Raw genomic sequence first — 12,390 nt, 5'->3', positions numbered from 1 at the left:
CACATGCCAGGTAAGTGTTCTACCACTGAGCTACACTTCCATGCTTTTTTAATGTTTAGAACACCCAAATGTTATCACCTATTGAAATGTAAATAAATAACTACAAAAACATTTTTTTTTTTTTTTTGAGACAGGGTCTTGCTATGTTGACCATGCAGGCCTTGAATCCCCGGGCTCAAGTGATCAGTCTCTTGAGTAGCTGGAATTAGAATCATGCACTACCACACCTGGTTCATAAAAATATAAAGAACACACTCATTTGGGCAGTGACACCACATGCACCTGTCCCAATATATACAAACTGCCTCTGGACACAGATAGGTACATGGCACACAAGGCCCTCTGTGTTCTGCCTTGAGGCTGGACCTTGGCAGAGTAGAGAGCCTCTGCTCCAGCCCAACTTGCTCAGGGAGAAGAGTCACTGACTGAACCCTACAGCTGAGACCATGTCTATCTCTGCCTTGGCTAAATGTGATCTTCTGTACACTGCCACTTGAGCAGGGTGGCCTGCCCTTGGAGAGGTCCTCTCTGACAGCCAGTGGCCTCAGGGGATCCCTGAATCTTGTCTTCAGTTGTGAACCACCCACTGGACGGCTCAGGATGCACCAGCCATGTCCAAGCCTGCTCATGGTCTGTGGGACTCTTCTATGATCCAGCCCTGTCCCTGTCTGGAACTTCAGAAGACACTACAGACTGTGGGTAACACTGGATCTCTCTGGGTGGGCACCATTCCTCCCCTGCAACTCTAGAGTAGGAAGTGTGATTTTGAGTGTCCTAATAATGAGGTCCCTGAAGCCCCCCACTCTTCCTAGAGACAGGAACCTCCCAAGTTACCTTCTGTTCTGTCTTGATTTTGGCATTGTAGAAGGAGATGGCATCAGGTCCCTCAGGTAGTACCGTCTGCTGAAGCTGGCTGAATTTGTCCTGATCATCTTCTCCCTGGGGGAGACCAAATACAGCCTGGTATCATCAGGATAATTCCTGGCAAGCCCTGTGGTAAGTATCAGGAGAGTCCCCTTTCTGGGTTTGCAAGCCTCACCCAGGATATCTTACAACCCTGTAGCCCCCTTACCTATCAGCATCCTCACAGACCCACTGTAACTGCCAACTGGGCAGGATGAGTCACCTCAGAAGGCAGTAATAAGAATGGTGTTTCTTTCTGTCCCTACCCCGTGATAACTGAGGAGAGACCTACATCTGCCTCCTGTCATCAGCCATGAAAGAAGCTATCATGCCATGCATACTGCCATGTTCATGGAGAGTACAGCCACTGCAAGACCCCAGTTCAGTCATTGCCACACCATGCCCCTACCCTGTGTACTCACCAGAGACACAATCCTGCTGACAGGCACCATGCCTGGCCGGATGCTGGTGCCCAGCTTCAGTGCTACCTGCATGTCCTCAGGGATGACAAAGGACTCGTTGTACCAGATGTCAAATTCTGTCAAGAGGTGGGAGACACACTTGTGAGGTGAGCTGCGGGAGACCCTGAGGAAGTAGGTAAAGGCTGCATGCACCAACATGTCTTGTACCCAATGTAGACTCAGCCCCATTCACTTCCTGTTCCAGGGTCTCAAACTGTCTTCATTTCCATCTCCAGCCCTCAAGAACCTGAGAACCACATGCCTGAAGCCCTCCCAGCTCTGCTTGGGTCAGTGAGCAGCTCTGAGGGCATTTTCAGAACTTGGGTTGGGACTTTGCCCTGAGCCTCCCAACCTTGAGCAGCTATCCAACCCTTGTAAGAGGCACACCCATGAGCAGGCGGTGGCGACACTGGTCCACCAGGTGCTGGCAGTACTGGATCTCAGCCCTAAGGTCACGCAGGTCCTGGTACTCGCTCCGGTACTGCTTCTTGAGGTCTTTGAGCTTCAGAATCAGCAGGAATTCCTCTTCATCGATGATCATTAGCCCCTTGTTCTCGTACTCACCTGCAGGGTGATGGAGGTGGTCAGGGAATGAGGAGGCATCCACCTGGTGTTGGGGGGAGGACGGCATCCAAGAAAGAGGGAAAAATGCTGGCAAATCATTTTAGGATGAAAGGGAGGGGTGGGCAGAGGAGATAGCACATGTGCCATGCTTATTTTGATCTTAAATTCCATTGGCCAAAGATATTTAGTAGGTACTTCTATTAACCAAATGTTTCTTTTTCTTGTAAATATATTGTGAACTGCCATCACTGGCTAGTACCATATGGCACTTGGGCAAGGTTCCTCATTAATAACAGCAGATATAAAACTGCTTTGGGGAGAAAAGAGAAAAAAAAACTTTTTTTGATACTGATAGATACAAATTTAAAGATTATTTTAAAAATATTTATTTCTTCTTTATCTCATCCTTTGAAAATGTTCATTTAAAAGTATACTTAGGGGCTAGGGTTGTGGTTCAGTGGTAGAGTGCTTGCCTAGCATGTGTGAGGCCCTGGGTTCAATCCTTAGCACCACGTAAAAGTTACTGTGTCCATCTACAACTAAAAAATAATAATAATAAAGAAAGAAATATTTTTTAAAAAAGTATACTTAGTAAATGATATGTCAGTACAGCATGCAGGCATTTTACTTTAAATAAATTCACAAATGATGAGGAGTTATATGTTCAAAGGTATGAACAGAGGGGACAAAGAAGTGTTTGCTGATCCCATAAGACCTTCACCGTGTTCTCTCCCTGAGGTTCTAGGTAGGGGCATGTTTGGAGTTACTATCCCTCTTTCCTCAATCTCCCAGATGTTTGGAGGGCTCTGCCCTCTGGAATAGCATGTCATGGTTGCTCTGTAGGGTATGTATGAGTGGAACGCCTCCAAAATAAAGTTGTTCTCTGAGGAATGAATATGTAAAATGCATTCCTTGATAGTGAGATGACCCATGTGGCCTGCAGGAATAAATCATGTGATATTAGATCACTTACAAAGACTGGTGTGGAACCAGGTTGCAATTTAGCAAGGGAAGGCCCACTAATCTGTAGTTCAGTGCTCTGATTGGAAGAACATGAAGAGATGGAGCCAGAAAGTAACAGTGGCCTCTGAATTCCCCTCTCCAAGTCAGGGTGGTCACTCATTAAAATGCAAGTTCTGGGCCCTGCTCTATATCTCCTGGTCAAAAACACTGGCTGGGGGCCTGGGAATCTACACTTGACAATCACTCCCACATGAGTCCTCTGCACAATCAAGCTTGGCCACAGTGAGAGTGCAGGCAGTGTGTAACACTGGAACAAGAGCACTGAGTCAGGGAAACCAGGTAAGCACTGTCTCCATGCAGAGGTCTCTGCCCTCTGATCTTGGGGCAACCATGTCATCTGCCTTAGGACACAAGACTGTGAAGCCAGCACAGATGTCAGGGGTTCAGCACATGGAACAGTTTCACTGGCAGGGACTTCCTTGGCCCTCTGGCATTCACATTCTCATTTCCTTCCTCAATTTTTTATGGTTCCTGCCAGCATCCTTGCTGCAATCTGACTACCCAGAGCAGTGAAGAGATCCCAGCAAGACCAAGGACTTGGTAAGGGGTCACCAGCTCCTGAGGATACTTCTGCAGGACCAAGGGCCAAGCTTCTCCATGGACAGCAGCATCTTTCAGGTGGAAGGCCTAGCATCTGGGTCTGAAATAATGCACTAATGGGGGCAGACAGAGACTGGCCAACAGGGAAGGACTCTGGTTACTGACAAGAGCCAAGCCATATGACCAAGATTGAAAACTGCACCCTAGTGCCCTCAGCTGGCCCTCCCCCATCTGGTCCTCTAGCGTCCAAGGTTGCCCCACTTGAAGCAGGATAACTCTGAGATCCACGGCCATCTTCTCTGGCTATCTTCCCATCACATTTACCTTGCTTCTCCCGTAGTGACTTCTGGAAATTTAATGCTTCCTTGGTCACATCAATTTCTCGCTTGATGACATTGATGCGCTGTGTGGTCTCACTGGCCCTTTTCCTTCGTTCATTCAAGATGGACTTATTTTCTTTGAAGATGCGGTTGATCTCACTACCTCGCTCATTCTTAAAGTCCTCAAAGGCCACTGGCTTGGAGGGTGGGGTGCTAGGCCTGGGGAAAGATGGGGAGGGGGCCAGGGAGATAAGAAATTGAGCAGCTGCCTAGGAGGCACCAGGCACACCATCTTTATTCCCTGTGGCTTCTGTGGGCAGGAGGCAGAAGTTCAACTCCTGAGGTTGAATCTTTTTTTTTTTTTTTTTTTTTTGGTACTGGGGATTTATCCCAGGGGTGCTTTACCACTTTCCCCAGATGGGAGCCAAACCTCATTCCCTAATCTCTGTTTCATTTAGCACACAAGGACGCATGTCCATCACAGAAACCAAAGAAAGTAAGGACAAGAAACAGATAACACAACCACTCACTATCTACTGGCAACCACACCTCAGTATGTCTCTTGAGATTTCCTTGATATACTTTGAAATGAGTGAGGCCAATGCAGTATATATTATTTTATATCCTTTTCACCAAAGCATCTTTTATGCTATTAAAAACTCTTTGAGAATTTTTGTTAATGAGATATGAGATGAAATGTTGGGGTGGGGTAAAGTGAATTGATGTTGGCATCTTACTTTGAAATGCAAGAAAAAATAAGGCAGAGGGCTAGACACAAGATTAAAAAAAAGTATATACATGTTAATTGTAGAATTAAGAGGATGCTTGATGTACAGTTATTTGCTAATTCTTTGAGTTCTTGAAATGTTTGAAAATGTGCATAGGTTGTGGAAAAAGTTCTTCATGCACATACTTGAACAATCCAAAGACAGAATAATTTAATGTCTTTCCCCTAATGTGGCCTACTGAAGGTGTTTTAAATGAATTTTTTATTTCTTAAATTAACAATGCAATGAACATGTTTTGCATAAATATTATCTTCATCTCTATTTCCTTAGAAGAGATTCCTAAAAACTCAATTACTGACTCACCTGGGAGGTGAGTGGAAGAAAAGAAGATATACTCTTGTATCTTGAGGTTTAGTGTCTTTTCAATGTATTACTTATGTAGAAGATAGGTAACTTTATTTAAATAATTGCTACATGGAGAGTATGAAATGGTACCATGTTTAATTGTGTATCCTGGGTGACTCCTGAGGTTGAATCTTTCTCTTTTTTTTTGTACTGATGATTTACCCCAGAGGTGCTTTACCACTGAGTTACACTCCTAGCCCTTTTTCATTTAGAGACAGGGTCTCACCAAGTTAGGGCCTCGCTCAGTTGCCGAGGCTGACCTCAAACTTGTGATCCTCCTGCCTCAGCCTCCTGATTTACTGGGATTACAGGTGTGTGCCACTGTGCCCAGCCCAAGTTTATTTCTGGATTTACTCCTAGTCTGGCCTATTATTCCCTATTTTATTTCTCTTTTATCTGAAGACACTTTTTACATGTTGAAGATCACATTCTGGTTTGAGTTGATCTGGTACAGGAGCTGTCCTTTAGATGGTTACCTGGGTGGGCGTGATTCCTCTTTTGGGGAATCCGAGGGAAGGGGCTCAATGCTAGAAGTTTCCCGGTCCCGCAACAGCATGTCTTTGACATCCCCATCCTTAGAGGATGGAACCAGTTGGGTCTTGGAGGTGGAAATCATATCTAGGTCCTTGCCACTCACAGGGCTGCTGGCACCTTCCTTTCTTGCTGATGAGCTGGAGGAAGAAAGCAGGGAAGCCCCAGGGCTTAGCTGTAGGCAGTGATAACTCAGGCAGAGGTGCGACCTTTCTCATTCAGCCTTCATTCCACCAGACACCCACCCCACTTGGCTCTTTTTTTTCCCCCTTTTTTTCCTTGGTGTTTTGGTGTTGGAGATTGGATTGAGCCTAGGACCTTGGACATGCTAGGCAGGCATTCTGCCACTGATAGCTCCTATCGTGATTATGTCCCAAGGACAAAGAGTATGACCCTAGCCATGCGGATGGGGAAGAGGAGGAAAGCATTTTTCTCCTTTTATCAGAATGAGGATCCCTCAGCAATCCCAGCAGGACGCACCTAGGAAGTATGGTAGTCTTTGTTATGGTTTAGAGGAAATAATATCCCCTTAAACTTCAAGTGTTGAAGGCTCAGAGGTGGAGGCTTTTGAAAAGTGATTGGATCAAGAGGGCTTTAACCTTATCAGTGGATTAATCTATTGATGGATTCACAATTTACTGAGCTATTGGGAGGTGCTGAAAACTTAGTAGGTGGGGCGGAGTTGGAGGGAGTAAGTCCTTGGGGGCATCACCTCAGGGTCTACATTTATCCGCAGCCCCTTTCTCTCTTTGTCTCTCATTCTTTGCTTCCCAACAGCCAAGATATAAGCAGCTCTGTCCTGCCACTGCTCCCTGCCACTACGTTCTGCCACAGGTTCACAGCAATAGGGCCAAGTGACCATGGAGTGAAACCTCTGAAATGTTAAGCCAAAATAAATCTCTCCTCCTTTAAGCTGTTTATCTCAGGTATTTTGTTCCAGTGACAGAAAGTTGACTGACACACTCTCTATGGCTTCAAATCATATGTACCTGTTGGGTGGACTGCAGGCTCTCAGAAACCAATATGGCTTCTGAGGTATTAATCACTTAGGTATTCCTGGGAAGAGAGCCCAACCTAAGTCAGGTCTGCCTGTGGACCAAGGGCAAAGCAGGACAGGTCTGCCCTGTGGCTCTGACCACCTGCATCAGTGCCCATACCAGTAACCATCCTCCCTCTCCAAGTGACGGCACTTCACGTATCTTCCCTTCAGGAGCAGCACATCTGAGCAGGACTCCGCTGACAAGAGCATGCCCATGGCTCCCTCCACCATATCCTCCTCTTCTTGTAACAAGTGTAGCTCAGGAGATCAGCTTTAATGCATGTTATTGCACCAATTATTGAACAGAGAAGGCTGGGACATGACTGCCCCTCCTGAAGGGGCGGTTGGAGGCCAGGGCCATTGGCATCCTCTGCTATGTGACATTTTTCTACAATCCACATTGGCCCGTGTGCAGGAACTGTATTCACTCACTTATCTTCATAATGCCTTCAATGACTTTGACATTATTATCATTGTTATTCTCACTTTAAGGATGAAGAAACAGAGACAGATTGGTGCTCATGCCTCTTATTCAAGGTGATTCTTAGGTGATTCTTAGGATGTCTGGTGAGCCCAGATATCAACTCTGAAGTGTGCACCCCTGCCTGCTACATGGCCCAGCCTGGACATAACACATTAAGTGGTCCTAACCACTTTTTCCGCCTTGTACATAAAAATGAATCTTGCCTGAAAGGTGAACTGGAGACTTAAGTGACTGAGTATCAGTCAGTGGAAGCACTCTGTTGAAGTGGTGGTGGTAGTGAGGGAACCACAGGACATACCAGAGGGCATGGGCTCTGTATGCTGCTGGGATCCTCTCCCTAACTTTACTACTCAGCAGTGGTATAATTTTGGGAAGTGAATTCCCCTCTTAAGTCCCAGTTTCCTCTTCAATAAAATAGACATTAACTTCCACCTCATGGGGTGGAAGATTAGAGGTGACACTTGTATTATGGCTGGTTCCAAACTAGTCTCAGCCTGAGTCCCAAGGATCAGCTAGCACTGGCAGCAACAATATCCACTGTGACCACCCAGTCACTAAAACACCAGGGTAAGGGAGGAAATAGCTTGTACCCACCAAGGAGGCCAGGTGCTAAGCAAGAAAAGCTGGAAGAGCACTTACCTGGGCTGATCTTTGGCTGTCTTCTTGGACTTAGATTTCTTCCCAGGTTTGGTAGAGAAAGGGGCAATTCCAAGTCCAAAGCCTTGTCCATCAGGCTCACCTACTAGGTGGCCATTAACATCCATAAGCCCTGCCTGAAGAAAAAGGTCAGCCAAAGGATCTGGGTTAGATTGAAGGTTTGGGCCCCTAAGAGACACAAGTGTATATGGTCAAAGCTTAGGGTAGGTATGTTTACCCCATACACCAAGATATGCCAGGCTGTCCTCAGTAGGGCTGCTCTTGACCACCCTAGCAAATGTTCACTTTCCATATCAAGGCCCTGACTAATCCATCCCTGAGGATCTTTTAATTTTTGTGGTACTAGGAATTGAACCCATGGGTACTTTTAACACTGAGTTACATTTCCAGTCCTTTTTCAATTTTATTTTATTTTGAGACAGGGTTTCACTAGGTTGTTAATGTTGACTGGTCTCAAATTTTTGAACTTTCTGCCTCAGTCTCCTGAGTCACTGGGATAACAGGTATGCGCCACCATGCCTGGCTCATTCCTGAGAATGTTAACATCTATTGCCAACCTAATTCCAGGAATTGGTCGTGTTTATTTTTAGCCATATCCCCAATTTATATAAGTCATTTTCAATGCAAAAGTGGTTTATTCTTGCATATTCTAGTGTTACCTTTCCCTGTGGCTATCCTAAGTCTGGGTTAACACATGATACCTGCTGCCTCTGTAAAAGTCTGACTGAGGATGGAAAGTTGGAGATAAGTGCTATCAGTAAGAGGTAACCGTGCTTACCTTCTGGACAGCAGAAATGGTTGCAAAATCATTCTTGTCTATAAGAGTGTATTTCCTGCGTAAGGCTGCCTCCACTTCCTGTTCCTGTTGACTTGGGAGAGAAAATGATAGAACACTTTATACCAGGTGTCATGCTGAATAAGCTCAGGCATGAACCAAGTACTGGGATTAGAGGTTGTTTGGGTGAGGTCCCATGTGTGTGATAAGGGTAACCGCTATCATCATGAGTCAGAAGGCAAAGCAGACAAAAGGGCTTGCCCTCCTTCCACAATACATACAACTGTTATCCAGTCCCAAAACCTGCATGGGCCACCCTTCACACCAAGTGCATCTGCTCCAAAATGACACTTAATAAAGGCTTTAAGCCTGACTGGGGACCATGATCACACATAGGTTCTGTCCTGAATAGGCCCCTCAGAATCATGTGACCAGCTTCTGTGACATCAGCCAGTATGAGCTGCTCAGACTGTGGGTATATCTACTCAAATAAACCATAAATGCCTCCTGAGGTTGAGAGTAAGGAAGATTCATGACGCTCTGATTCGGTTACTTTCAGGGTTGGCATTCCACAAGACTTCCTGTCTAATTAATGAACTCAATAAACAATCAACAGGGACCTGGGCACACCCAAACACTGCTCTGGCTTCTCATATGGGGGAAAGAAGGGGATGTTCTTGGAGCCAAGTTCCCAGACCATGGGAAATGAAAATGGTTGCCTGAAGTGGGAGAGAGGAGGAGCTATAAGGGAGTCTCTCACCTTAGAATCACCCGGAACTGGTTGAACACCTCCTGGATCTGTCTGAGGTTGATTATCTGTAGGGAAGTGAGCAAGGCAGAGGTTAGACCATGGGCACCAAGGGACTAAACTGTGGTTATGTTAGCAGAGACGAATCAGGATCCCTTAGCTGACTCCAGATCATCTTGTTTTTAGCAAAGTGGTAGTCAAGCCCTCCTCGAGATCAGAGAAAAACCTGATTAATACCTTAAAAACTATTTGCTGACTCTATAAAAACCACTTTTTCTAAGTGAAGACCTCTATAAAATCTAAGTAGAGTTCTTTAGTTCTTGAAAACACTTTCTAAGAAAGAAATTTTAATAAAATTTAATCAGCTTTCTCCTGTTTCCAAAAGGTTCAGCCTCTCATCTTCAGAAGGACCCCATTAACAAACCCTTAGGTGTGGCCACAGACACAATCACCAGTGGCTGGGGAAAAGTCACTAGCTTCTCTTTTGGTCCCTAAAGCTTACGGCATTACCCCTGATCAAGGATTAGTTTGAGAATGTCCCTGCTAGGCATAGTGGTACACACGTGTAATCCCAGCAACTTGGGAGGCTGAGACAGGAGGATCTTAGCAACTTTGTGAGACCCTGTCTCAAAATAAAAAATAAAAAAGGGCTGTGGATGTGGCTCAGTGGTAGAGTGTCCCTGGGTTCAATTCCTAGTACCAAAACAAAACAAACAAAAAATATACGAACGGCCCTGCTGAGGAAGCCATAAGAGCCCAACCCTCAGATGTCCCAGGCTTGCCTCTTGCAAGCTTCCCAAACCAACAGCTGGGGAACAGGGGGAGGTGGTACCCATGTGCTCCCTGGTGAGGGGTTTTATGGCCTGCACTATAAAAAACAGGATGTATTTTCCCCCAGAGAGCCCTTCCTTGTGTATTTGCTGTTTCTCCTTGGCCCTCTCCAACATGGGCCTTGGGAGTCTGTAGACAACCAGTCTGACGGCCATGCTTTATCAGTTTCATTCCACCAGGCACTATCAAGCACCTGAAGGGCACAGCTCAATTAATCTCAGCTCAGTTTCACTCACCACTTTACATGGGGGGGGCCACTGAAATACCTGGCAGTCATTCAGGCAGGAGGCGGCCAAGCTGGAATTCCATCCAGGCAGCCTGGTTCCTGGGCCCACACTTGTACCCCTGAGACAGACAGACCACTTCCCATATATCATGTGTTCAAGAGCACTGGCCACTCTGGAACCCCACAGCCTTGTAACCCTCAACGCTGAAGGTGAGACTATAGAAGGTTGAAGGGTTCAGCATAACCTTCCCAGTGCACTACATCCACTTAGTGTGAGGATCCAAAGTCAGCAGAGCACACAGTGGGTGTGCCCAGGACAGGGAGGCCCAAGCCAACTGAGCATGGTGGTCTTGCAAAGGGGCTCCTTACATCGATCTCGTCCAGTGTCCCCTCCAGGTACCTCCGCACCTGGGAGTTGATCTCAGCAATCTGGACTTCATCCATGGGGTCATAGGTCACGAGGGTGCGGTTGGCCTTGAAGGATGAAGAACATATGATAGATAAGCAATTAGGACCGGAGCCCAAGCAGGAGCAGCAGGGGTCATTCTGAGAGCCAAAGTAGGAGCCTGGGCACAGGCCCTGGATGCCTAAGCTGGCCCTATTTGCTTCACCATTTGATTCTGGCAGAGAAGATCAGGTGCTTGGAACAGAGAAGGAAAATGGGTTGGAGGAGGGAAGGAAAGGTCACTGAACTTGAAGCATGATGCTTTAGACTGGAAAGTTCTACGAGCTAAATCTCAGAAGACCACAAAGTGGGGGATGTTGCCTCTGCCTTGAAGACCCTCAGGACCGTGAACATCAGCCCAGGCAGGACACTGGAGGACCTCACCCTACCTCCTCCCTCACAGCCCCTTTCCCTTCACCCAATCTGTGCCACCTCCCCTGAGCTTGACCCATATGCTATCTGCCCCTGGCCCCAGACTCTCTAGCATCCTTTGCCTGCAGTCCCTTACTAGGCTGTCGTGGATAGCCAGTTCCTGCTTGAGCAATACCAGCTCCTTCTCCAGGTTCTTGACCATTCGCTGCCAGGGAAACATAAAGGAAGAAGGGAAGATCATCAGAGAAGCCACCCTCCCTCTTCCACACAATTCCTCATTCTTTGCCCAGACATCCTGGCAATCCAAGGGTTTGTGCTCAGTTTCTAGGCCATTCCCTCCCTGCTGGTGACCCTTCCCCAACCAGAATGAGTTAGGGGTTGAGAGGCTTTAGTGACCCCCTTGCTTTTGCCTTTTCCAAAAGAGTAAACTGAGAACAGAAAGAACATAGGCCACAAGGCCACTTCAAACCCTGACTTCCCAGGGCCCCAGGCTTTTCCTAGTCCCCCAGGGTAACAGCCCTTTCACTGCAGCCTATGGGCTCCAGGATACTTGCTATGCATGGTCATTACCCTTAGCCTTACCAACCACTGCATGCATCTGTTACCATTTCCCAATAATGATCACTTCTGTTACTTCTAATTTATAATTTTTTGTTGCTATAAACAATGCCATGAGAATGTCTCTGTGCTAATATCTTCAGGTCCTTATAGACATCTGTAGGATAACAGTGATCTAAGGAGCTCCGTATGATCTACCCCACTTACCTCTTTTCTATTGTTCTCTCCTGGCCTATGCTACTCCCACCAAATTGGTATACTCACGCCTGTGCATGCCTGCCCCTCTGGCTGGGGATACTTTTCTCCCATGTATTTCCATAGTTCACTCCCAAACCTCCTTAAAATCTTTCTTCAAAAGCTTCTAAATTGGATGTACCAGCCAACCTTCCAACATACTCTTGACCAGAGCTGGCTAACAGAACCTTCAGTAATGATGAAAATGTTCTCTATCTGTGTTGTCTGTTATGGTAGTCATATTAGACATTTGAGAAATGTGGTTCGTGTGACTGAACGTGTGAATTTCTCAATTTTATTGAATATCACATATGAGTAGTGGTTACTCTATTAGACAGTAAAGCTCTCTCTCTCACTCTCTCTCTCTCTTTTTTAATACTGGAAATCAGACCCAGGATCTTGCACATGCTAAGCAGATGCTCTACCCACTGAGCACCATTTCCAGTCCTAGGATTTACCCATTTATTGTGCTTATTATTATCTACTCTTCTATTCCCAGTGGACTCTGAGTGCTATGGTTTGGATCTTAACTATGCCCCAAAGGCC

The 12,390-nt window shown here is 46.3% G+C and overlaps 1 protein-coding gene across 11 annotated transcripts in view; it reads right to left on the bottom strand.

Annotated features, from left to right (window-relative positions):
- The window catches only part of KIF9 (kinesin family member 9), a 51,134-nt gene that overhangs the window by 6,956 nt on the left and 31,788 nt on the right, over positions 1 to 12,390 (bottom strand). For all 11 annotated transcript variants that reach the window (XM_079116715.1, XM_079116719.1, XM_079116723.1 and 8 more), the window contains 10 exons: positions 11,189 to 11,257; positions 10,605 to 10,709; positions 9,191 to 9,246; positions 8,434 to 8,524; positions 7,638 to 7,771; positions 5,421 to 5,615; positions 3,816 to 4,030; positions 1,752 to 1,928; positions 1,326 to 1,441; positions 835 to 939 (listed from right to left, as the gene is read on the bottom strand). In XM_079116715.1, the coding sequence (XP_078972841.1) occupies positions 835 to 939; positions 1,326 to 1,441; positions 1,752 to 1,928; positions 3,816 to 4,030; positions 5,421 to 5,615; positions 7,638 to 7,771; positions 8,434 to 8,524; positions 9,191 to 9,246; positions 10,605 to 10,709; positions 11,189 to 11,257 (1,263 nt within the window). The remainder of the gene's footprint in view (positions 1 to 834; positions 940 to 1,325; positions 1,442 to 1,751; positions 1,929 to 3,815; positions 4,031 to 5,420; positions 5,616 to 7,637; positions 7,772 to 8,433; positions 8,525 to 9,190; positions 9,247 to 10,604; positions 10,710 to 11,188; positions 11,258 to 12,390) is intronic.

Source organism: Sciurus vulgaris, assembly GCF_902686455.1.
Source record: "Sciurus vulgaris genome assembly, chromosome: 16".
Taxonomy (NCBI): domain Eukaryota; kingdom Metazoa; phylum Chordata; class Mammalia; order Rodentia; family Sciuridae; genus Sciurus; species Sciurus vulgaris.
This window is presented reverse-complemented; position numbering and strand designations above follow the sequence as displayed.